The 26,252-nt window shown below is 41.3% G+C and overlaps 1 protein-coding gene across 1 annotated transcript; it reads left to right on the top strand.

Moving 5' to 3' along the window:
- The first annotated feature begins 372 nt into the window (after positions 1-372).
- LOC128364274 (protein NLRC3-like) lies at positions 373-4,825 on the top strand. Its single transcript, XM_053324808.1, has 5 exons — positions 373-443; positions 1,928-2,193; positions 2,323-2,585; positions 2,679-4,214; positions 4,787-4,825. Exons 1-5 carry the CDS (start codon positions 373-375, stop codon positions 4,823-4,825), a joined length of 2,175 nt encoding a protein of 724 aa, XP_053180783.1.
- The last annotated feature ends 21,427 nt before the right edge of the window (positions 4,826-26,252 follow it).

The following is a 26,252-nucleotide window of genomic DNA, read 5'->3' as shown; positions in this document are numbered from 1 at the left end:
GTTTCCTGTTGTTGTTTTCCTGGTTTGTGCGTCCTCACAGCGATGTCACGTGACTCACTGCTGAGCTCTAAATAGAGAGAAGTCACAGTTAAGAAGCACACACATGTTTATCTGAAGTGTGTTTGTTGGATTTAAACCAGAGTCAAAGTTTCTCTTTGTGATGACTAGAAAACACACATGGTTGTAGTTAAAGTCATGTAAACTAATAAGAAGCTACTAAGTTGAGAGGCAGGACTGGGTTTATTATACTGTGTATGTGTGTGTGTCTCCAGTGTTACTAGTTTACCTCTCAGACTCCAGAAGATGAAGAAGGAGGACGAAGAGGAGGAAGAGGATGACGGAGCAGAGTCTGTAATATCCAGCTGTCTGTCTATGAAGAGTGACCGGTCTAAAGGTTTACTTCCTCCAGACCTCAGTAATGAACCTGGACCCCCAGACACAAAGTAAGAGACTGTTTCTACTGTAAACTGACCTGAAGATGATTCAGTGAGACGCTTCCATGAAGGTTGTAGTGTAGATATGAAGAAAAGAAATAATGAAGAAACAGCTCAGCTGTAATCTCCAACAGATCTTCATGTTCATGTTAACCAGAGACAGAGACAGGGCTGCTATTGCTGTTTGATTTTCCAGTCAATAAATGTAAAGTAGCAGCAGGTAACCCAGGGTGATATTTACTAAGGATTTACTAACAAGTCAAACTGTGTCTGTCCTTATTTACTAAAGGACTGCAGCAGCAGGTACAATGTTTGGTCTCATGTAATACAGACTGTGTGTTAACGTGTTCCTGTTCAAAGACACTAAATATGGGAGGAGGTCATGTAAATGTTTAGAAACAGCCTGCTGCAGCTGATGTATCACTGCAGACTGACCACTGCAGCAGAGGAAAGTGAGTCTGATGTTTAACGTCACACTCACACAGAGGGAGAGAGACTATAGCAGAAACAGAGAGAGAGAAACACTAATGAAAAGATGCATTATGAAGATATTTAGCAGAGCTCTCTGTTCAGCAGCACAACACAAAGAGCAGCAGTCTGTTATTTTTCACTAGTGGACTTTTCTGTTTGGCTCAGTTTCCTCCTGCTTAAAGTTCTCTTACTTTTTTGAAGATGTGGATCTGTACAAGTTGGATTGGAAGCCATGTTGGATTTACCAAACACTCGTATCACCATGAAACAATCACAAATAACCTGCATAGATGTGATGAATCCTACCTGTTATAAATGAATGTGTGTTCCTGAGTAGTAAATTAGTGTGAATGATTCCCTCAAAGTGCCAGATAAGGTCAGGCATCCGGTAGGTTAAAGACTAAGATGACGTTATGAACAGAAATATATTAATTATTGATGGAATTCACAGACATAAAAAAGAAATTAATGAAAGTAATTAACGATGTCAGTCCTTTCTCAGTCACTCAGCCAATAATCAACCACAAGTCATGTTTTACTGCTTTGGATCTGCACCACTTGTGAATTTTGTTCTTACCTAAGAGAAAATCCTAAGAAACTGGTGAATGTGGCAAATCCTCCTAAATCACTCATTAGCACAGATTTGTTTTTAAATCACATTGTGTGTCTCCTTGTGGTCTAACTAATGTGTTGAATCCACTTCCCTCCTCATCAAACATCTATTTTAAATCCTGCATTGTTTACATGTTTACTAGCTTACAGTCTTCTTCTTCTTCTCTGCCTTTGCTGGCACATTGTTGTCTCTGTCTAATTACTGTTGAACTCTTGTGATTGTAGTTTATATTATTTTATTTCAAATTGAATGTGTTGAATCTCAGAGGCTGAAGAACAGAAAGTGTGTAAGTGTGTAAATACTGACAGTCTGGACTGTTTATGTGGGGAAAGAGCTGCATGCAGCTTGTGAGCTGTCGGTTGGCCTCCACTAATGTCATGTGACATAAAGAATGTGTTCATGTCCACAGAGAGAGGAAGAGGAGGGCTGTTTCTGTGGAGGAGCAGCTGTCCTGCTGTTCTTTGTGTCAGGATGTCCTGAAGGATCCAGTCTATACCAGCTGTGGACACTGGTTCTGGAGACTCCTCTGGTACATCATTTGGTTCTGCAGACAGTGCATCACCTCATACTGGGACCAGTCTGCTTCATCAGGAGACTCCTCCTGTCCCCAGTGTGGAAAAAGATCCAGAACCAGACCTGGACTGCAGACAGACAGTCAGACCAGCACTGTACAAAGTAAGACTGAAGATCTGTCTGCTGATGTCATCATCTCTGAAAACAGGAATCTACCTCCTCTATCCTACTGAACATTAACAGTCACACTGATTTCTGTTTCATTCTACCTTTTTTCTTCTCTTTCAGCAGAAAGTGGTCTGCAGGAGGTTTTAGATGAACATCAGATCAGTCTGAGCAGCACATGTGAATGTGTGACTCAAGGAACTGATGAAGCAGGAAGTGAAATCCTCCTCATCAGCATCTTCACTGAGGTCCACCTCACAGAGGGACAGAGTGAAGAGGTTAATACCCAACATGAGGTGAGGCAGCTTGAAACAGCTTCCAAGATGAAGACCCTCCATGACACTCCAATCAAGTGTCAGGACATCTTTAAAGTCTTACCTGACCAACAGGTAACTGAAGACGTTAATACCCAACATGAGGTGAGGCAGCTTGAAACAGCTTCCAAGATGAAGACCCTCCATGACGCTCCAACCAAGGATCAGGACATCTGTGAAGTCTTACACAGAGTCAGAGTGGTTCTGATGAACGGCGTCGCTGGCGTTGGAAAAACCTTCTCAGTGCTGAAGTTCACTCTGGACTGGGCACAGCGCTCCAACAACCAAGATATCAGTCTGCTGATTCTGTTCTCGTTCAGGTCGCTGAACTTGATCAAAGATGAGCAGTACAGTCTGCTCATGCTGATCCATGTTTTCTATCCAACATTACAGAAGCTCACAGCAGAGAAGCTCGCTGGCTGTAAAGTTTTGTTCATCTTTGACGGCCTGGATGAAAGCAGACTTTCACTGGATTTCAACAACAGTGAGGTCGTGTCTGATGTCACACAGAAGTCATCAGTCAGCGTGCTGTTGACAAACCTCATCAAGGGGCAGCTGCTTCCCTCAGCTCTCGTCTGGATAACTTCCCGACCTGCAGCAGCCAATCAGATCCCTCCTTCATGTGTGGACAGGGTAACAGAAGTACGAGGCTTCACTGACGCCCAGAAGGAGGAGTACTTCAGGAGGAGATTCAGTGATGAAGAGCAGTCCAGCACAATCATCTCACACATCAAGACATCCAGGAGCCTCCACATCATGTGTACCATCCCAGTCTTCTGCTGGATCACTGCTACAGTTCTGGACCACATGTTGACTACAGACCAGAGAGGAGAGCTGCCCAAGACCCTGACTGACATGTACTTACACTTCCTGCTGGTTCAGACAACAAGGAAGAAGAACAAGTATGATGAGGGACACGAGACGAGTCCACAGGAGCTGACAGAGGCTGACAGGAACCTTCTTCTGAAGCTGGGGAGGCTGGCGTTTGAACAACTGGAGAAAGGAAACATCATGTTCTACCAAGAAGACCTGGAGCAGAGTGGTCTTGATGTCACAGAGGCCTCGGTGTTATCAGGAGTTTGTACACAGATCTTCAAAAGAGAGAGTGTGATCTTCCAGAAAACAGGCTACAGCTTTGTTCATCTGAGCATTCAGGAGTTTCTGGCTGCAGTCTACGTGTACCACTGTTACAACAGGAAGACAAAGGTACTGGAGGACTTCCTGGGAGAAGACTACAGTTACTCATCTCTAGATGACTTCCTGAAGGGAGTCATGGAGAAATCTCTCAGCAGTAAAAATGGCCACCTGGACCTGTTTATCCGCTTCCTTCATGGCCTCTCTCTGGAGTCCAACCAGGGTCTCTTAGGAGGCCTGCTGGGTCAGACAGACAACAGTCCAGAAACCATCCAGAGAGCCATCAACAACCTGAAGGAGATGAACAGTTTGGGTATCTCTCCTGACAGAAGCATCAACATTTTCCACTGTCTGATGGAGATGAACGACCGCTCAGTACATCAGGAGATCCAAGAGTTCCTGAAGTCAGAGAACAGATCAGAGAAGGAACTCTCTGAGATCCACTGCTCAGCTCTGGCCTACATGCTGCAGATGTCAGAGGAGGTTCTGGATGAGTTTGACCTGCAGAAGTACAAAGCATCACGGGAAGGACAACTGAGACTGATCCCGGCTGTGAGGAACTGCAGAAAGGCTGAGTAAGTCCAGATGTGATTAACATTATAAATCAGTGTAGATTAGTAGTTTAGTTCTTAAATATAAATAATATAAATGTTTTATTATAGTTAAAATAGTGCTCTACTTGTTCATATGTGAAATAACATGCCAGTTATATTTAGTCTCAGATGTTGTTGAGCTGTTTAAATGTTGAGTTTAAATAATGTTGATGTTTATAGCTGTTAAGTTAATGAACAGTTATTCTATTTATTTCTAGTCATTATTGGATTTGACAGTGTTTTCTTCTCTTTCTCTTCCTTTGTGTGTTGGAGGATTCATTCAAACCTGGTGAAACACATGAAGGACTTTAGAGGTTGTGGTTGAGGTTTTATTACGGCAGCATTTTATCACAACATATATCAGTATTTTACAGTTATCAGTGAATGCAGTAAAGTTATTATGATGTGATATATATCAGACATAAAGGTAATACCTGATTTTACTCAGCAGGCTTTAAAAAAAGATCTGAATTATTTTGATCTGTTTCTGAATTTCACTGTATTTATTCTATTAGTAACAACCTGTAAACGGTTTTCATGCCTTTACAGCACTTTGTAAACTTGTGTTTGAAACATGAAGATGAATGATTATAAAAATAATAATTGTTATTAATTATTAAATGTTATTTAAATATGATGGATGTAGCTGTGACAGTGGTTTAGTATCACAAGTAGAGAATAGTCATCAAATCATCAGACTGATGAGTAATGTCAGTTATACAACAACATGTAAAGTTAGCATTAACCAACATTAGCCTCCGTAAACTACTGGTCATAGAGACTAAACCCCCGAGTGTGTTGAACCGAGCAATGGAGCCTTTTATTTCTCATCAGTTCATCTTTTTATTGTAAAGAGGGAAGTGGTGTTACATGGTGTTGTTCTGAAGTCTTTCTGATATTCTGTTGCTCACAGAAAGAAACTCTCAGCTGTTTTCTCTCTTGTTGGTGTAGAGAAGAGTAGTAGCAGGAAATGCACAGAGGTCTGATCAATATATAAGAGCAGAATGGCAGAATTCAGCCTGTTTAAAGAGATCTGATACACATTAAAGCTCTATGTTATATTTTAATGCTGGTACCCTGATAACATCTTTCTGATGACATCATGTTAAAATAATTCAACCTTATTGGTTTGTTCATTGTGTTTGTGTTGAATCAGCTTTTCAATCAATCAATCAATCAATCTTTATTTGTATAGCGCCAAATCACAACAAAGTTATCTCAAGGCACTTTACACATAGAGCAGGTTCTAAACCGAACTCTTCAGGTTTTAACTTTAAAGAGACCCAACATTCCCACATGAGCAACAGTGACGAGAAAAAACTCCCTTTTAACAGGAAGGAACCTCAGAACCAGACTCAGAGTGGGAGAACATCTGCCTCTACCGGTTGGGGTTGAGAGGAGAGAAAGGAAGGATAGAGGAGAGAAGCACAATGAAAATGAAAAGAAGACTTTCTTTTCAGATTCTCAGAAAAGAAAGTCGATAACTAAACGTCTAAATATTTAATGACATACATATTTAATGATGTTCAGGTGTAATATTGTCAGGTCATTAGTTTCATTAGTGTTTGTGAACAGTCAGTAAATGTAGCTGTTTATTCATGTGAACCTGACAGCAGCAGGTAGCAAAGAGAGATGATCTTTCTCAACTGGAACTGTTCACTGAGCTGAACTGAGTCTAAATATCCTGCAGTCACATTAAACATAGTGGACAGTAAAAGTGGTTTTCTAATCAAGATGTCCTCATGTTAACTTAGTGGAGACAGACATGGGATCAGATCACACACACACACACACTGTGCACATTATGGAAGCCTCAATGTAACTCCATGTTCTCTCCTTCATTTGCAAGATTAAAGCTAAACAAAGATTAAAGTGTGCAGGTCTGAGAGAGAGTGATGAGAATGATTGTTTCATTCAAGCACAGTGAGACAGCATCAGCTGAACTGGGAGTGTTCTGGTAACTTACTGGTCTGTGCTTTGATTCTGGTGCTGGACCTTTGTTGCATGTCATTCTCTGTCTCTCTCTCCTCTTGTTTCCTGTTTATCTCTCAACTGTCCATTAAAGGAATAAAATGCCTCAGAAAACAAAGATTTAAAATATTATAAAGATGATCTGAACCACTGATGTGAAGATCAAATGTTCATCAAAATAGTGAATGTCAAACTGTTTGATCATCAAATGCATGAAGTAAATATAAAGTGTCCTCTTTCATGATAACACATGTTGTAATATTTGTGTCATTTCAGACTTTCAAACTGTGGACTCTCAGAGACACACTGTGAAGTTTTGGCCTCAGCTCTGAAGTCCAACCCTCATCTGACACATCTGTGCCTAAGTGGAAATGACCTGTCTGTTTCATCAGTGAAGCGTCTGTCTGCTGGACTGGAGAGTCCAAACTGTAGACTGAAGACTCTGATGTGAGTAGATTCTTTTTGTATATTAAATTGATTTATAGGGTAACTTTATTGATCTTCTTAGTGGGAAATTCAAAATTGACATAATTTCCAAAAGTAAAACAAATTAAAGATGCAAGCAGTTATGACACAACGCATCTTCAAGGTCTTAAGATGACACAGAGTGGATATGAAGTAGATCTGATTAAATCTGTAGGAGGAATTCATTGAAGTATGTGGCATGGAAATGGTATCAAACAGTGCCAAAATGGCAAACTTGATTCAAAATGGCCAACTTTCTGTTGGAGTGAGGGTATGGGTCCAAGAGACTTTTTTGTGCGTCTTTAGATGATACATAAGTGTACCAAATTTCGTTCATCTACATCAATCTGGAGGGAAGGGCTCAATTTTCTTAATCTTCTACGGCGTGCAGTGGCGCCCTTTGGCCAGCAGTTCCTGTTTAATGGCAAAACATCAAAATTCCTCACATCGCCATGAAGCAACTAAACCAGTAATCAAAAAAATTTTGGTATCTCTCAACTGGACATTAAGGTAATAAAATGCCTAAGAGAAAAACAAAGATTTAAAATATTCAAACTGTTTGATCATCAAATGCATGAAGTAAATATAAAGTGTCCTCTTTCATGATAACATATGTTGTAATATTTGTGTCATTACAGACTTTGTGACTGTGGACTCTCAAAGACTCACTGTGAAGTTTTGGCCTCAGCTCTGAAGTCCAACCCTCATCTGACACATCTGGACCTGACCTACAACAACCTGTCTGATTCATCAGTGAAGCGTCTGTCTGCTGGACTGGAGAGTCCAAACTGCAAACTGAAGACTCTGAGGTCAGTTCACTGACTGTAGCTTTGGCAGTTTTTTTCCTGTTTATTAAATTCAAATTCTTTTTTTTTTTTTTTTTTAAATATTGTTTTTATTATTATTTTCATTGAAAAGGAAAACAGACACAATAACAATAGTAACAACGCCCCTGCTCAGACACGTACAATGAAATTAGAAAGAAAAAAAAACTGTGATATTAGTAAGCACACATACACATATATGATTGTATAAACAAATATGTAGTAAAGCTACCAGTTATTTGTCATCTGTCCTGGTCTCATCCAGGTAGGCAAGGAAGGGGCCCCAAATAGCCAGAAACTTTGTCATTGAATTAGTCCTTGTGAATCTGAGTCTTTCCATCTGTATGACTGAAGCCATATCAGCCAACCACCTCTGAAAGCAAGCGGGGAGACGTCGACTTCCACTCCAGTAGGATTAGCCTTTTTGCAACAATCATCCCCAGCATCAGAGACTGTTGTGTTGCTGCAGGTAGGCCTGCTGTAGTCTGTGAGCAGCCAAAAATAGCAAGTTCAGCCTCCGGTTGGAAGGGTCTCTTATAGGGCTTGGAGAACCAGTCAAATATTTTGTCCCAGAGTCCAGTCAGCAAGGGACAGAACCAGAAGGTGTGAGACAGTGTGCCCTCCGACACTTTACACCTGTCGCACAGCGGTGAGACAGAGGGGGCAATCTTGTGCAGTTTGAGTTTGCAGTAATGAAGACGGTGAACAACTTTGAATTGGATCAGCTGATGTCTGCTGTTAACCGAGCAAGATTGTATCATAGCCAAACACTTCTCCCATGTTTCTGCAGACAGCTCAATGCCTAGCTCTCCCTCCCAGGCCTCCCTCACCCTGTCTGTGGCAGTCCCGTTACAATCATTAAACAAACGCACAAATCTGGTAATGAGACGCCTGGAGTCAGGGGGGCTCTTTAAGACATCGAAAAACACATGCTCCTTAGGGAGAGTTTTGAGATCAGGGATTTTGGATCGAACATTTGCAGGTAGCGAAAATGGTGTGAGTGTGGTAACTAAAATTTTCCCTGCAGTTCATCAAAAGAAGCAAAATGCCCACCGACATACAAATGCTTTATAGGAGTAAGACCCCTCTCCCTCCAGGTATGGAAAACTCTGTCTGATGTTGAGGGCATAAGGAGTGGTTGAAGCAGATAGGTGTATGTACGGATGTCGTTGGTTGACCCAAGGCTTTTCTCACCTGGTTTAAGATTCTAACAGCATTTGTAACGACAAAACTTTGACTCCTTAAAACGGCTAGCTTCTCTGTTTTGCAGAACAGCAAGGCAGATAAAGATGATCTGACTACTGTGTTGGCCTCCATATTCAGCCAGGAGGGGGCGCCAGGGGCCAAGCTGCCTGGAGATTCCAGCTGCCAAAACATCAGTGCCCTTACATTAGCAGCCCAGTAATAATGTCTAAATATAGGTAGACCTAGTCCTCCCTCTGATTTGGCCTTTTGTAAATGGGCTTTTGAGATCCTGTGGTTCTTATAATTCCAAATGTATGGAAAAATTATGGAGTCTAGTTCTTTAAAAAAGTCTGATGTTAATAGGAAGGTTTTGACGATCATAGACATAGGCAAGATCTTCCAAGCCTCTATGTTTCCCTTAAGCCTAGCGACACACACTGAGAAATTTAGTTTGAATAAGAGTCTGGGTTCCTTGGGTATTGTCAGGCCAAGATATGTAAAGTGATCTTTAACCAACCTAAAAGGGATGTTTTCTAGAAAACCGGGCGTGTAGGTGTTGGAGAGAGGCATAAATTCGCTCTTTGCCCAGTTGATTGTATACCCAGACAGCTTTCCGAAAGAGGTAATCAGTTCTAGCAGAAGGGGAACAGATTTTTCTGGCTTTTTTAGGCCATGACATTGTCTGCGTACAAACTAATGAGCATTTCCGTACCTTCCACTTCCAAGCCCACAATTTCCGGATGGGTTACACTTCTCCAGCTCAGAATGTCTGGCCTCAAGTGTTAGCATACGTGCATCAAGTTCAGTAGCAGCCTGCTCCTGACTAGCCACACAAGCATGTAGCTCCGCCTGTGAGGCTGCGAGTGTATGAAACTTGGCCTCGAAAGCATCGAAACGCTCATTAATGCAGCGCCGGACCGATTCCAGCATCTCCTTACATATAGTATAATATATATATATATATATATATATATATATATATATATATATATATATATATATATATATATATATAGTTATCTAGCTGTGCCGCTACCTTGGCTGCAGCAACAGCTCTGGCATTCCCCTGTGAAACAAAATCACCATTATTTGTGTGTGCTTGGCATTTGCAGGACAGCATCGAGAAGTGCAGCAACCATGGGGTGATGGGCTATAGGTTTGCCTGTGGACGTTAAAAAATCCCTATTGGCCCAAAGACAGCCAAAATCATGTATCACTCCCATGCATATCTACTGTTAGTATATATGTTGGCTGTTCTGTTAGCTGCAATCTTGCAAGCTTCTGTCAGTGCAATTAATTCTGCCGCTTGTGCAGAATAATTTGAGGGGAGTGGCTGTACAACAATCGTGTCATGTAGAGTTTCTCGAGGCTGAGCCATCCACAAACAGTTCCAGGTCAGCGTTCTGCAAAGGTGTGTCCTGCAGATCAGGTCTGGTGAAGAAAGCTTCACTTATTACTGCCACGCAGTCATGTGGTTGTCCATCGTCTGGTGTAGGGAGAAGTGTTGCAGGGTCAAGAACATTGCATCTTTTAACAGTGATGTTAGGCATGTCAAGCAGAATTGTATTATATCTGAGCCACCTTGCTGTTGACAGGTGGGAAGTTTCTGTTCAAGCAAAATCATTGAAACAGCATGTGGTACCAGTAGGGTGAGATCAGTATTGCCTACAATGTCACGTGAGGCTATCACAGCTTTTTCAGCAGCTGCCACAGCTCTTAGACATGTAGGAAGTCCTGCATCAACTGAGTCAAGTTTTGATGAGAAATACGCTACAGGTCTCTGTCTTCCCCCATGGTCTTGTGTCAGTATGGAAGTCAAGTACCCACCCCATTCGTCAACAGTCTGTGTGGATGGTTTGGTGCAATCAGGTAGGCCCAATGTTGGAGGAAATTGTAATGCCAATTTCAAATCAACAAAGGCTTTTACAGCCTCAGGTGTCCAAACGACCTTGTCTTTTGCTGTGAGCCCCCTCCCATGAGCAAGAGTGCTTAAATTTCTGCATAGTTTGGGATCCACTGTCTGCAATATGACATCCATCATCCATCCATCCTCTTCCGCTTATCCGGGGTTGGGTCGCGGGGGCAGCAGCCTAAGCAGGGAAGCCCAGACTTCCCTCTCCCCAGCCACTTCGTCCAGCTCTTCCTGGGGGATCCCGAGGCGTTCCCAGGCCAGCCAAGAGACATAGTCTCTCCAGCGTGTCCTGGGTCTCCTACCGGTGGGACGTGCCCTGAACACCTCACCAGGGAGGCGTCCGGGAGGCATCCTGACTAGATGCCCGAGCCACCTCATCTGGCTCCTCTCAACGGGGAGGAGCAGCGGGTCTACTCCGAGCTCCCTCCGGATAACTGAGCTTCTCACCCTATCTCTAAGGGAGAGCCCAGCCACCCTACGGAGGAAGCTCATTTCGGCTGCTTGTACCCGCGATCTTATATGACATCATTCCTAAAAAACTCATACACTGTTTCTTTGTTTCAGGCTGTGCAATGTTTTGGGTTGCTTCAATTTGTTTGGGCGAGAGGGTTTTGCCCTCTGCTCTGATCACATGACCCAGAAAAGTGACTTGTTTTGAAACAAACTGAAGTTTTGACAAACTGGCCTTGTGACCGTTATCAGCCAGATGGTTCAGGAGAGCAAGTGTGTCTTGTACACAGGCTTCCTGTGTGGGAGAGCATATCATTATGTCATCCACATATTGCATAAGAGCACTACCAGCTGGTAAGTTGAGTGAATCTAGGTTGTCTTTTAATGCTGCATTAAAAATGGTTGGAGATTCAGTGTAATCTCGACAGAGCCACGGAAAAGCGTACATTTTGGATTCGAATAGAAAAGCAAACCAAAATTGGCTATCTTTATCCACTGGGATATTGGAAAATGCATTTGCGAGGTCAACAATAGATAACCATTTATTGTCAGATGGAACTTGACAGAGAATTGTGTGTGGATTTGGTACATTTGGTGCAGGCACGTGGACTGCTGCATTTACTGCTTGCAGATCCTGTACAAATCTCCACTCATCAGGTTGCTCAGCATCTCTGATTTTCTTTACAGGAAAAATTGGTGTTTGCACAGGAGATTTTTCACATGGAACGATTACTCCTGCTTCAAGGATATTGATTTTGCATGGTCTGTACAAAGATTTTGGTGTGATCACAACTGGTTCGGCACCTTTAATCAGTCCTACATCATATTTGTGCTTTGCCCAATGAATCAAAGAAATCTTTTAACTCTGTGGTTGTTTGGAAATTTGTGTCTGGAATGAGCTCAATGTTTGAATGCTGATGTTTTTTCCCACCCAGAGGCTTCATTGCATGTTTTTGTCCAAGGTCCCAAGTCCTCCCACCTTTTATTTTTGGGTTTGACCAGTGAAACATGGGGGTCAGAGTGTGGTATCCTGAACAGAGTTTGAAAAGATGGATTAGACAGAGTTACTGACACAGCACATTGATTACGGGTCCAGTATAACCAGTTTAGTCTGAGTGTGTGTCTGTCCCGATCTGTCCTACACCATGTTTCCTCAAACTCACTGCCTACTCCCTGCGAGATGTGAGAAATGCAGTGGAGGCTTTGTGATGTCATGATGTCAGTGTGTGTGTCTGTAGTGAGTGTCTTGGCCTCCTAAATCAGTGTGTTGTTGGCAGAGTTGAGTGCGGTGTCTGGAAGCCTCCACTAATAAGCATACATTAGGTATTCCCTACCATATCTGACAAAGAAATTTGTTTGGGGAATTCTTGTCACAATAATACATTGGGAAGTGGAAACCAAAACAAATAAAACTAAAACAAACCAAAACAAAATGAAAATTTCAGAAATTCTTTCTTCTGTTGAATGGCTGGTGAGATAAGCTGTTGCTTGCTGTGTGTATCTATTTCTGTTGTGTTTTGCATGTCAGTGGATGCATTTCTACTTATCTGCTGTGTGGAGTGATCTGCCGTCTCAGCCCTTGCGTCATAACCAGATGAGTCCATCACTGTCCTCTGCTCCACCCCTAGTCAATCAGCCTCGGCCTCATGTGGGATCTCGTTCTCATTTTCCTTGTTTTTTGAACAGTCTTTAGCCCAATGTCCCATCATTCCACACGTGAAACAAGCGCCAGGTGCCCCACAGCCTGCCCGCTGTCCTTTGTTGTGATGTCCTCGTCGCTTCAGTTCATTGGTAGATGGTCTGAATTGTTGACAGAAAATGTCTAATTGTGTTGCAAACTCATCTCCCTGGATTTTGGAGGGGAGGTGAGTGGCAGCTTCTTTCATGTCGTGGTATGTCCATGGTCTGAAGATTAGCTGAGAGTTTCCATCTCCTCCAGCTACTTCAACCATTGGTGCACTTAACATGGAGTCTGAGTAGTCTGTTGACTTGAAAACGGTGCCTTGTCCTGTTTTGCTTTTGTCCCATGGGGAAGGGGTGTGCGGTGCACAATATTTTGTAGCGTATGGTGGAGGTGGAAGTCCTTGTGTTTCCACCCTTAGGTATGGAATTGGCTGTGATGGTGTGGTTATGGCTGTGGCTGTCATCATTTCCAGAGCACTGGCTGCTCCTCCTTGGTCCACAGCTGGTGCTGGCTGTCTTCTGGGCAGAGCAGAGTCCAGATCAGGATCTAGTTTGAGGCACTGAGATGCAGAGGTTAGTGTAGCTTTCCCAGCCTTCTGTCTTCTGTCCCTGATGTTGGCTTCAACGAGCCAACAAGTATAAGCTCCCCAATTTGCTTTGAACATTTTCCCTTTTTTCTTTTGTTTTGACTGACTGATTTCTTCTTTTACTGTTAGTTGGATTTTCAATTGTTCTAATTATGTTAGGCTAAAACTGCCCGTACATGGAAACCCACACCCCTGAACCCAGATTTCAATTTGGTCAGTACTTTGTTCACCATATTTTGTGATCATAAACCGAAAGTTGGGAGAAAACATTAGAGATGAATTTACAGCCCTACCGCTGTTGGAACCCATTGTTGAAAAGAAAAGGGAGAAGAATAAAAAATAAAATTTGTTTTAGATTTTTAGTTGCTTCTTCTCTGTAGGTGGACCTTGGATTTGTATTTATTATTTATTGCTACATCAGCTAATTAAATGTATATATTTTTCTCTAAAGTTTTTTCTTTTTAATTTAATGGTTATTTTACTAAACTCCTCACTTTTTTTTTTGCAAGTGAGAGTGTAATGTAAAAATATTCTATAACCCTGCACTCTTAGAACTTTTAACCTAACCTAAAACTAAACGATCGTTGATGGTAATATTTAATGCTTTTTTAATGTGCACAAGGACTGTCTGCTACAGTCTCTCTAGGTCCCAGACCTGAAGCTTCATTGATCCAACAGCAGTAAGCACGTGCCCTGTTAATACGTCTATTACACGCACCCCTGGTGGTGAGGATCTATTATTCCTGAATTTACTCACCAGAAAGACAAGGTTGTGTGCCAGAAAAGGTTCCTTGATCACGCCACTGAGTGGGCCTGGGGCAGATGAGATTCGCCCTGAGATGCCGAAGGCTTTGGACATTGTGAGGCTGTCATGGTTGGCACACCTCTTCAACGTCTCATGGAGGTCGGGGACAGTGCCCATGGACTGGCAGACCAGGATAGTGGTCCCCATTTTTAAAAAAGACCAGAGGGTGTGTTCCAACTATCGGGGTATCACACTACTCAGCCTCTCGGGAAAAGTTTATGCCAGGGTGCTGGAAAGGAGACTCCGGCCGATTGTCAAAGCTCTGATTCAGCTCATCCAGTCTACATGTGCTTTGTGGACTTGGAGAAGGCCTATGACCATGTCCCTCGGGGGACCCTGTGGGAGGTGTTTTGGGAGTATGGGGTCACTGCTGCAAGCCATTTGGTCCCTGTACGACCACTGTGAGAGCTGTGTCTGCATCCTCGGCACAAAGTCAGACCTGTTCTTGGTGGGTGTCGGGCTTCGCCAGGGCTGCCCCTTTCCCCAATCCTGTTTGTGATTTTCATGGACAGGATCTCAAGTCGCAGTGAGAGTGGAGAGTGTCCAGTTAGGAGACCTCAGAATTGCCTCTCTGCTGTTTGCGGATGATGTGGTTCTGTTGGCCTCAACACATCAGGACCACCAACAGGCAGTAGGACGGTTTGCAGCCGAGTGTGAAGCGGTTGGGATGAGAGTCAGCACCTCCAAATCGGAGGCCATGGTGCTCTGCCAGAAAAAAGTGGATTGCTCCCTCAGGGTTGGGAGGGAGTCACTGTCCCAAGTGGAGGAGTTTAAGTATCTCAAGGTTTTGTTCACGAGTGAGGGTAGGATGGAGCGGGAGATCAACAGGCGGATCGGTGCAGCCTGAAGGCAAAGCTCTCAATTTACCGGTCGGTCTACATTCCATCCCTCACCTATGGTCACTAAGTTATCACATTTTCAAATAAGTGATGCTCTTCTGACTTTGTTGGTCATACAGGACACCTTGACTGAAAAGTTTTACATTCAATATTCCCATTCCCACAAGTTATTCTAAACTGTCAAATCCCTTTCATCACTCACCTCAGTGATACCGATAACACATACTTAGTAACGCGTTACTCTAATATGACGTCTTTTTTCAGTAACAACTAAACTAACGCGTTACTATTTCCAAACCAGTAGTCAGATTAAAGTTTCTTAAATCCAAGTTACTGTGCGTTACTATGTTTTGTCATTTTCCTTAGTAAAAAGATATTATTTGATTTCTTCTTGCAGCTCGGAGAGTGACGTCACGTTTTCAGCATGAGGACAACTCACATGTGTGACACAAACGTAAACAACAATGGAGGGGGGAGAGAGAAGCACGTTTTCGACTTGGAAATACAGTCATTATTTTGAGTTTCTGTCCGTTAAAGATAACAGTATAAAGGTTCGCTGTACACTCTGTGCTGGAGACAAAGCTAGCTAGCTTCAAAAACACGTCAAATTTGAAGAAACATTTGGAGTCAGTCAAACTCAGGGAGAAAGTCCCACCAGGTTGTGCGAAGGAGAGAGCTGTGACTAATGCAGGAGGTCCCCCGCCACCCAAACAACAAAAGCTGGACTTCGGTGCAAAACCGGTAAGTGGGGGAGAGTAGAAGTTGGTCGGGCAGTATGTTGTAGAGGAAATGCTGCCCTTAAACACAGTTGACTCGCCCTCGTTTCGTGCCATAATAAACGAGATTCCCACTACTATCAATGCCGAGCTGCCTCACAGAACATCTTTTTCTTCTTACCTGGAGATGGAATAACTAATAAAGTAACTTGTAATCTAACTTAGTTACTTTTAAAGTCAATTAATCAGTAAAGTAACTAAGTTACTTTCCAAAGGAGTAATCAGCAGTCATTAATCAGGTTAGTTTTTCAAGGTAACTGTGGCAACACTGCTCACCAGAGCAAAGGATCTCTGCACTTTCCCTGCATCCTGCACCTGTCTCTGACTCACTCTCATGCACTCTCTTAATAGACCTAATACATGACAAACAATTTGAAAGGGTTTGTTTTAGTATGTGGTCTATGAAAAAAGTAAAATAAGTAAAGTTGCAATGATACAATATTAATTACTAAATAATTAATAATAATTTATATTAATAATAATATTAATTAATTAATAAAATAAAAAATAATAATATTGCTACACATGCTGTAGAGAAAACTGCAGACCTGAATAATACACCCATAGAGTGGGGATCCAGTGGTATCCATGTTAGACTTTTTTAAAGTAGTTGCTGTCCACCTTCACCTTCCTTAAATTAAGGCTGCTCAATTAATCGAAATTTGATCTTGATTACGATTTAGGGGCCAAACGATCTCGGGGGAAATCGGGGGGAAACGATTTTTAATAATAATGAGATAGCGCACAATAACAAAGGTTTTATTTTGAAAAGCTCAGACAGGAAGCCGCTGCAGCTCCGTTAGTTTGACAGAAGCTGAAACACACGGTGAAATGTTTTAACTGTAAATAAAAGAGCAGAGTTTCCAGCCTGCGTCAGACGATGCTGAGTTTACTGACTGATTATTAAAAACCAGGAAGTGATGTGTGAACTATCGTCATGGTAACTAGCTCAGCTCTAATATCTCTGCACATTTTCTGCTTTGTGTTGCGTTAAGTGGCAGATAAAAGGCTGCTGCTTGGAGAGAAAATGAATTAAGCCAAATGGACAAGAAATGTCCAATACTGTAGATGCAGCATATTTCTAAAGTTTAAAAACATTGTTTTAATAATCGTAATTTAAATTTTGACCCAAATAATCGTGATTATGATTTTTTCCATAATAGAGCAGCCCTACCTTAAGTACAACCTCTTTGAAAATTTTCGGTCTGGTTTTCGCTCTACCCACAGTACAGAAACAGCTCTGGTTAGAGTCACAAATTACTTACTGATGGCAGCTGATGTTGGCTCACTTCCCTTCTCATCCTCCTTGATTTATCTGCTGCTTTCAACACTGTTGACCATAGTATACGCCTACACCAGTTACATCACACAATTGGACTCACTGACACTGCCCTTAAGTGGTTTCAATCTTACCTCACTGACAGAACTGAGTACATATCTTTTGGAAGTCCCGGACACATTCTGCCACCTGTGGGGTTCCCCAGGGGTCAGTCCTTGGCCCCATCCTTTTTACACTTTACATGCTCCCGCTTGGCCATGTCATCAGTCAGACTTTGGATCCCATTCCATTGCTACGCTGATGACACACAGTTTTATTTGAAAACTAACACATACTCCACTGCAGCTTTGACATCATCATCATCATCATCATCATCAACACTCACCACCTGTCTGGAGGAGATAAAGGTGGGGATGAAACACAACTTTCTCCAGTTGAACAGCTCAGAAACTGAAGCAATTTTAATTGGCACCCCACACCAGATTCAATCACCCTCCATAACCAGCATTACTTTCTCTGGTCATGACACTCCCCTCTCCTTATTAGTCACCAACTTTGGTGTAAGATTTGACCGTCAACTCACCTTTGAAGCCCATATCAAACTCATCTACAAGATCTGCTTTCACTATCTTAGAAATATTGCCAAACTTCGACCCACACTCACCTCATCTGATTCTGAAAAACTGGCATTACTTGCAATGCAATTCTCATTGGGATTGCTAGCAAGAGTCTCCAGAGACTACAATATGTTCAGAACAACGCTGCAAGGATCCTGATGAACACATCACACCTATTCTACATACACTTCATTGGCTTCCAATCTCTGCCAGGATTGATTACAAGACCTTGGTCCTGACTCACCAGTGCCTCTATGGCAATGCACACCGCTACCTAAAAGAACTTCTCACCCCACTAACCTCAAGTTGATCCCTCCGCTCTACTAATTCAAATTGCTTCCTCCTACCCAAGACTAGACTAGATCTACCATGAAAGATCAAGCCTATTGTTCAGCCCTCATCTGTAGAACGCCCTTTAGGAGCAGCTGAGGGCGCCACAGTCTATTGAGACTTTTAAAAAGGGACTTAAAACATTTCTTTTTAATAGATCTTTTGTATTTTGACTTCTGATGTGCATCAAAATAGTGAATGTTTCATGATAACATATGTTGTAATATTTGTGTCATTACAGACTTTCTAACTGTAAACTCTCAGAGACTCACTGTGAAGTTGTGGCCTCAGCTCTGAAGTCCAACCCTCATCTGACACATCTGGACCTGAGCTACAACTACCTGTCTGATTCATCAGTGAAGCGTCTGTCTGCTGGACTGGAGAGTCCAAACTGTAAACTGGAGACTCTGAGGTCAGTTCACTGACTGTCTGTTACTATTGTGATCTTAATGTTTAACATTTGAACCTAATTTATGTTCATACATAACTTACATCATGAGGTTAATTTTCTTTTTTACATATTTAATTTTTTACTGTACAAAGTTTAGTGTGTAGTTATAAAAGATGATTCTTAAAGACAGTGTAGAAAATTTCCACGGTTGTTAAATGATTGTTTATCATTTTCTGTAAAGAGTCACATCTGTATACAGAGTTTACATTTTCTAAACTTCTACATTTAAATCTTCTTCAGCTCTGAACAGATTATGAAACATTTAATAATTTCAAACATGAACTTTGTTTCTAAACTGACTTCATTTATTTGTTATTCAGATTGTTTGGCTGCAGTTTATCAAAGACCAGCTGCAATTATCTGGTCTCAGCTCTGAAGGACAACTCCTCCCATCTGAGAGAGCTGGATCTGAGCTGGAACATCCTGGAGGATTCAGACGTGAAGCAGCTGATTGATCTTCAGCAGAGTCCAGACTGCAGACTGGAGACTCTGAGGTCAGTAGAGAGTTGGAGTCAGTCTGTGCTGGTTTCAGCAGTTTAGTATTAAACACAGTCAGTATCAAAGCAAAGATCCAGTATTTCCTGGTGAAGCTCCAACCTTCTCAGTGCTGCTTTCCTCAGTGAAGCTGTGAGAGGAGAATGGTGACAGGCTTCAGGATTGGACAGAAAGACAGAGAGAGAGAGAACAGTCAGCCAAACACATGAGCCAGAAGCTTGTTGTGATCATGTGTTTGAGTTGATGTGAAGACGACTGTTGTTGTTGTGTTGATGTCTGCAGGAAATAAAGCTGGATTACAGCTGACAGCCTTACAAGATGTATGGAGACAGTGATCCTCATCATCAAATCTGATCTCAAAGTGTTTGTTCTCTCATTTCAACACTAAACTATTGATCAGTTCATCTTTGTCAGAGCTCTAAGATCAGTCTGACTGCAGCCTGCAAATCACTGGCTCTGATTTCACACAAGCATCATTACGTTTAGTAACCATGTGGTCTTTATACAGACCAGATCCTCTGCTGAAGTCCAGGAATCACAGCAGCTGTTTAGCTGAGAGCTCTGACTGATTGTCATGTGATGATTTAACAGCAGGAAACATCTTCAAATCCCACAGAGACTCTGTAGCTTTAAACTTTGATAAGAGTTGACATGTATCAGCAGTAAATCCATCAGTAAACTGATGAGTGAATGTCTCTGTTTCTGCAGTAATGATGTGTTCATGACTCTCAGCACTTTATTTCCTCTGTGTACTTGAGTGAAATCTGCAGAGGAAACACACTTGATAGTAAAAGTGTGTGCAGAGGCCTGTACTACGAAGCTGGATTTTCTCTTATCGAGGTAACTTCAGGGTTAACCCTGGGTTTTCCGTACTACGAAGCTGGTTCACTTCTTACCGGGGTAAATCACCATGGTAACTGATGCTGAACGGCTAACCTGCTCCGGAGCAGGTTATGTTCTGGATAAGAGATCGAGTATAAAAGCACCACCTCCTGACCAATCAGTTCTCTTAAAAAATGACCTGCCCATTCTTAAAAGATCCTGTCGACATTGGTGCGCAGATCGTGAGAGCAGTGCTTAGGAGAGTTTTTAGGGATAGATGCAATTTTTTAATTGACCAAAATATATATTTAAAAAATAATCCTTGAGGCACATGAGGGATATTATTCTGTATATTATACAGTTGGTTTGACATCCTGAGATCAAAGGGTCAGGGAGCATAATAACTGTATTTATTTATTGTAATTGTAAAAAATTGACGAAAAGATATATTTGTAATATAATCCTTGAGGCACATGAGGGATATTAGTCTGTAATACAGTTGGTTTGACATCATTCACTCAAATGGTTGAAGCATAATAGGTTTGTATTTTGAATGTTGAATAATAAACTAACTTAATGTGTCTATGAAAGGAAGGGCACTGAGGAAGCGCTCTGCCTGAAATGTCTGTGCCGTAATAAAGAGACATTGTGTGATCAGAGTGCTGTCCGTTTATATTGTCTGATAAATTAATATTGTATGATCTCATGAATTTACACATTAACAGAGTCGGCAATTTTCTGCCAGCATTTCTTCCTGGCTTTTGCTGCATCGGTGTTGCTTTTGGCCTGGATGATGTTTGAATTCTTCATATTGTTGAAGAATAATTGTCTGCTCCTCCATGGTAAAGTAGTCTGCTCTGCAGGGTTTCTCCATGTCTGTGATTGGTCAGACGCTGCAAACACCTCCCCTTTATGTGAGCGCGCAGAGATCCAGATTGGAAAACCCTGGGTTCAATTTCCGAGCTGATAACCAGCTTCGTAGTACCGCTTATCCAGATTGTGAATGTCTGGATAAATCAACGGAGAGATATCCTGGGTATGTTAATCCAGCTTCGTAGTACAGGCCTCAGGTGTGTGAGCTTGGAGCTCATTGTGTTCACTCCAACACGTCAACATGAGAGCTGAAAGGAAGCAAGCTACGCTGCACAGCTGTTCCACTTCTGAGGCCTGTACTACGAAGCTGGATTAACATACCCAGGATATCTCTCTGTTACCTGGGTTGACTTACCCAGACATTCGCAGTCTAGGATAAGCGGTACTACGAAGCTGGTTATCAACTCGGTAAATCAACCCAGGGTTTTCCAATCTGGATCTCTGCGCGCTCACATAAAGGGGAGGTGTTTGCAGCGTCTGACCAATCACAAAGATGGAGAAACCCTGCAGAGCAGACTACTTTACCATGGAGGAGCAGACAATTATTCTTCAAAAATATGAAGAATTCAAACATCATCCAGGCCGAAAGCAACACTGTTGATGCAGCAAAAGCCAGGAAGGAGTGCTGGCAGAAAATAGCTGACTCTGTTAATGTGTAAATTCGTGAGATTATAGTTTGATATATATATATATATATATATATATATATATATATATATATATATATATATATATATATATATATATATATATATATATATATATATATATATATATATATATAATTAAGTTAGTTTAATATTCAACATTCCAAATACAAACCTATTATACTTCAATCATTTGAGTGAATGATGTCAAACCAACTGTATAACATACAGACTAATATCCCTCATGTGCCTCAAGGATTATTTTTTAAATATATATTTTGGTCAATTAAAAAATTGCAACTATCCCTAAAAACTCTTTCTCTCCTAAGCACTCCTCTCACGATCCGCGCACCAATGTTGACAGGATCTTTTAAGAATGGGCAGGTCATTTTCTAAGAGAACTGATTGGTCAGGAGGTGGTGCTTTTATACTCGATCTCTTATCCAGAACATAACCTGCTCCGGAGCAGGTTAGCCGTTCAGCATAAGTTACCATGGCGATTTACCCCGGTAAGAAGTGAACCAGCTTCGTAGTACGGAAAACCCAGGGTTAACCCTGAAGTTACCTCGATAAGAGAAAATCCAGCTTCGTAGTACAGGCCTCTGGTCTGAACAGGACTGAAGTCCCTGCTGCTCTTTATACTGGATGTGCTGCATCACTGACTGACAGCTGATCAAGTGAGTCTCACTAAACACTCATTTATCTCCTCTGTTCTTTCTTCTTCTCTCAACAGATGGAAGTGATCTCTGTCAGAGTGAGAGTGAACATCCAGGAGTGTTGAGAGAGGATCAGCTGGATCCTGATGATCCATCTGGAGTCTGGATCTGGATTTTCATCTTCACTTAAGTCTCTTAACTGACTCCAAACTGAACAGTTATCTCTGGATTTAGCTGAAGATAAAAACAGGTGTTATAAGTCAGACTGTGAGCCTGGGCTCATATTTATCAAGCGTCTCAGAATCACACTGAGAGTTAACGAGGACTAAAACTAATGAATGAAGCAGAAGAGAATTGACTGTGAGTTTCAGCAGGAGAAGGATTACTGCTGGGAGAGAGTGAGACGTGGCTGTTTTACCACAGTCAGAGCAGCAGAGTAGAAATAATGATGACGTGTTGTAGTTTTCTCACAGTCTCAGCTGGAAATATGAAACAGTGGTCATTTGGTATATTATGTGTATAGACAGGTAACCAGGCAGGTAACTTACCAAGGTTATGGAACTAAACTATGAAGCCAACATTCATTATAAGATGATATTTACAAAGTGTAAAGAAAGCCTGAGAGATAAATGCAGATAACAGCAGTGTGAGTTAGTCATATCAGTGATATCTGACACATTTACAGTGTTTTTAGCATCAGATTCCCTCTTAGTGTTTCCTGTTGAGCTGTGGTGGAAGTATAGAAACAAAAAGAGGAACTTTACTTTAATGTTTTATTTTGAGAAATGTTCTATTCTGATGCTTTCCTGAATTGGTTGTGAGATTTATTTTGTGTATATAAGATGTGATGAATCTGATGGTGTTTCTTGTCTGAAATGGCGGCAGCGCTACTCTGACGCCATCTAGTGGCGATTGTTAAAAAAGTACCAGAGTTTCATCTCTTGTGCTTCTCTACTCTCTGGGACTCCTGAGCCGTCGCGAGGCTGCAGGATAACTCCTGAGCTGCTGTAGACTTTCACACAGACGGAGGTTTGGAAGGAATCACCTGCAGAAACTTTGTTATTTGTCTTTTTCTACTTTTATGTTGTAAAGCAGGCATGTCCAAACTATTTCATAAATGGCCATAATGTTCCTGCAGGTTTTAATTCCAACCAATCAAGAGCACACGATCCGACCAATCAACTGTCTGAAGACTGAGATCAGTTAATTAAATGCACCTGCAGCCTCATGATGGATCTTTATAGTTTATTTCTGTTATAAAGTTTCCAACACGCAGCTACTCACCTTTGTTTATCTTGATGCTTGTTTAGCTGCAGCTTCTTATTACAAACAAATAAAAACTGAAACACATATTTACTAATTAAATGAAATAAAGGTGTAAAACTCTAATGGAAGGCTCTTGTCTCTTTTATTAGTTTGTTTGTTGCAGCTGATTCTCATCACTGTAATGAAGAGTTTGCTTCAACTTTCAAGCTTCAATTAACTCCCACTGCTGCAGAACAGCTGTGAGTTTTAACTCGACTTCATCTCTTTTATAAATGACACTTTCAGTATTCTTTAATTTCTGATATTTAAACATTTCATTTTCACCCCTACTTACCTTTGTACCATTGAGGGGTTTTCACTTGACTTCAACTGCTGACATTATAATAAAAAGTAGAAAAATGAGTGTTATGAAACCTTTTCTAGTGGTGGATACTTCAGTACAAATAATATTAAATCCCACCTGAGAATTAGCAGATAAATGTGCTAAAAGTGAAGTTTCATATTTTATAACTTTTCTTACATGAAGAAGAAACAAGAAAAAGTCTCATTTGGATTTAAAGGAACAATTCAGATAATTCAAGAAGCAGTTTTAAAGCAGAATTAATCTTCTCACATATGAATTACATTTTATTTTACATTTAAAGTCTTTTATTTAATTCAACTTCAAAAATACATAAAAACAGATTCAGTTCAATAACAAACAGTTTTCATGTCATCTGTTTCCTAAAATGTTGAACTAGTCCTTTAAGCTGTGACTCAGGTTAAAGACATTAAAGGCCCATCAATCAGTTTAAAAGTGACTTTTTTTATTAACATCAACAAACACAAAAACTTTATTTTTCATTCTTTCATCTTTGGGAACAAAACTTGTTGAATTGCACTTAAATATTTAAAATGAACTCTTCACCTCAAAACAATCAAATCAGATCTTGTTGACATTTTAAATGTGTACATACACACTAAACATCAGTGTGTTACTGTGAGCCAGTGTGACACACGACAAGCTTCACAAACTGTCACTGATTTATTGTTTCTGCTACAAACGACATTCAGACCATGAACAAGTTCTTACTGTCAGTTTAAACAGAGCAGATTATAACAGGCTTTAGTTTGGCTCAATAATAAGAAATAACAGTAAAAGTGACTCAGAACAACATGAACAGTGTCGCTGCTGCTTCATCAGGAAGTAGAAACAGTAGAAATCATTTCATCATGTGAGCTTCAACTGTATTTGATTGAATTTAAATCCAGAATGAAATGTACTTGTTGATGAATCACTACCTCCATCATCTCACTTTACTCAGTTTATCTCAGATTATTGTTCAAACTTCAGTCTCAAACTAAATCTCACAATGTGGTGTGAAAAACTAAATGAGGAGGATATCACTTTGTCCCTGAAGTCTCTGGACTCACTAATGTCTGAGTGCAGCACGGTCTACATACAGGAACATTCAAATGTCAACTCTAGCTCATATCTCACTCTCATGGTTTCACATGTTATGTGTTCACAGGGACAGTTGAAGACGAGGTTGAGTTAAGTGTGAAACAGCAAAACAGCTGAGGAAGTCTATCTGTCGCCATGGTGACTGTTGCTTCCTGCCCATCCATTTAACCCCCCCCCCACCCCACCCCACCCCACCCCCTTCATCAGAAGTGCCTCCACAGCAGTGACTGTTACTGGGTTTGGAGTGACTCGGTGGTGAAGTGGGTTTGGGATTGGATCTGGATCTCACACTGATAAACTTTCAGGTCTCCAGATTCTTGGTTCTAAGTCAGTGCTGACATCACTGCTGCCCCCTACTGGAGGGAGGGAGAACAGGAGTAGAGTTCTTGTGTTTGCTGGTTGTGAAGTAAAGTTAAAATGAGGCAGAGTGAAGCTTGTAGGATGTAACAAATGTTTTAAATAAAGTGTTAAAGGCAAGAATATAAAACCAGAAGCTTCAAGTGAAACTTTCGTCAGCACTGATGATGCTCTATGCCTTTTAGAGTCCAGCTTGATGTTTCTTCCTGTTAAAGGGGAGTGAGCCTGCTGCAGTGCTGCTCATGGGGGTAATGTTGGGTAAATTAAAGAATATGGTGAAAACACAAGCACAACATAAATAACAGTCAATTGAAATGAAAATGATGTAATGCAGTTCATTATGGTGGAAAAGGGTTTGAGTTTATTTCTAAAGCATTAATTAACTAAAAAACTGCATTACCATTTTTACTGTATGTGGTTGTTTGTGTGTGTGTGTGTGTGCATGTGTGTGTGCATGTGTGTGTATGAGTGTGTGTGTGTGTGTGTGTGTGTGTGTGTGTGTGTGTGTGTGTATGAAAGGCAGAAACTCTTAATTTTGTGGGGAAAACAGAACAACGTTAAACATACATTCAGGATCATCATCATTACATTTACAGAATAACGTCTGCTTCTGCATGTTAGTCCTACATGAACGTCATTTCTAGGAGACAGAGCTGCGAAACAACAACATCACAGTCAAAGAACAAGAAGATAAACACATTTCTGAGTGAAGGCCTTCCAGGAGGTGTAACTCTTACAACTCTGACGTGGATCAGTTCACTGTGATGACGTGATGATTAGTTAGAGTCACATCCACAGCCGTGTGACTCTGGAATGTTTGAATTATAACAGGCAGTGTGTGTGTGTGTGTGTGTGTGTGTGTGTGTGTGTGTGTGTGTGTGTGTGTGTGTGGTGTGTGTGTGTGTGTGTGTGTGTGTGTGTGTGTGTGTGTGTGTGTGTGTGTGTTTAACACCCTTGGACAGCATCATATCACGCCCTCAGAGGGTTGAAATGTCAGACATGCTATCACCCTGTCTGACTCAAACACACACACGTTTGTCCTTCTAACCTTGTGAGGACCCAAACTGACATAATGCCTTCACAAGCCCCTTCCCCTGACCTGTACGTCAGCTCAGTGGTGCAAAGTAACTGAGTACATTTTCTCAAGAACTGCTTCGATGTACTTGTACTTTACTAAGTAGTATGTATTTAGTGCGGTGCAGTAAAAAGTACAATATTTCACTCTGAAATGTAATGGAGTAGAAAGTATAATGAGCATAAAAGTAAATAATCCAGTAAAGT

Source organism: Scomber japonicus, chromosome 9 (genome assembly GCF_027409825.1).
Source record: "Scomber japonicus isolate fScoJap1 chromosome 9, fScoJap1.pri, whole genome shotgun sequence".
Classification (NCBI taxonomy): domain Eukaryota; kingdom Metazoa; phylum Chordata; class Actinopteri; order Scombriformes; family Scombridae; genus Scomber; species Scomber japonicus.
This window is presented reverse-complemented; position numbering and strand designations above follow the sequence as displayed.

Coding starts and splice junctions, on each gene's coding strand:
- LOC128364274 (XM_053324808.1), top strand. CDS start 373: ATGAAGAGTGACCGGTCTAAAGGTTTACTTCCTCCAGACCTCAGTAAT. Junction 2,194..2,322: donor TCAGACCAGCACTGTACAAA/GTAAGACTGAAG, acceptor CTCTTTCAGCAG/AAAGTGGTCTGCAGGAGGTT. Junction 2,586..2,678: donor AAGTCTTACCTGACCAACAG/GTAACTGAAGAC, acceptor ACCAAGGATCAG/GACATCTGTGAAGTCTTACA.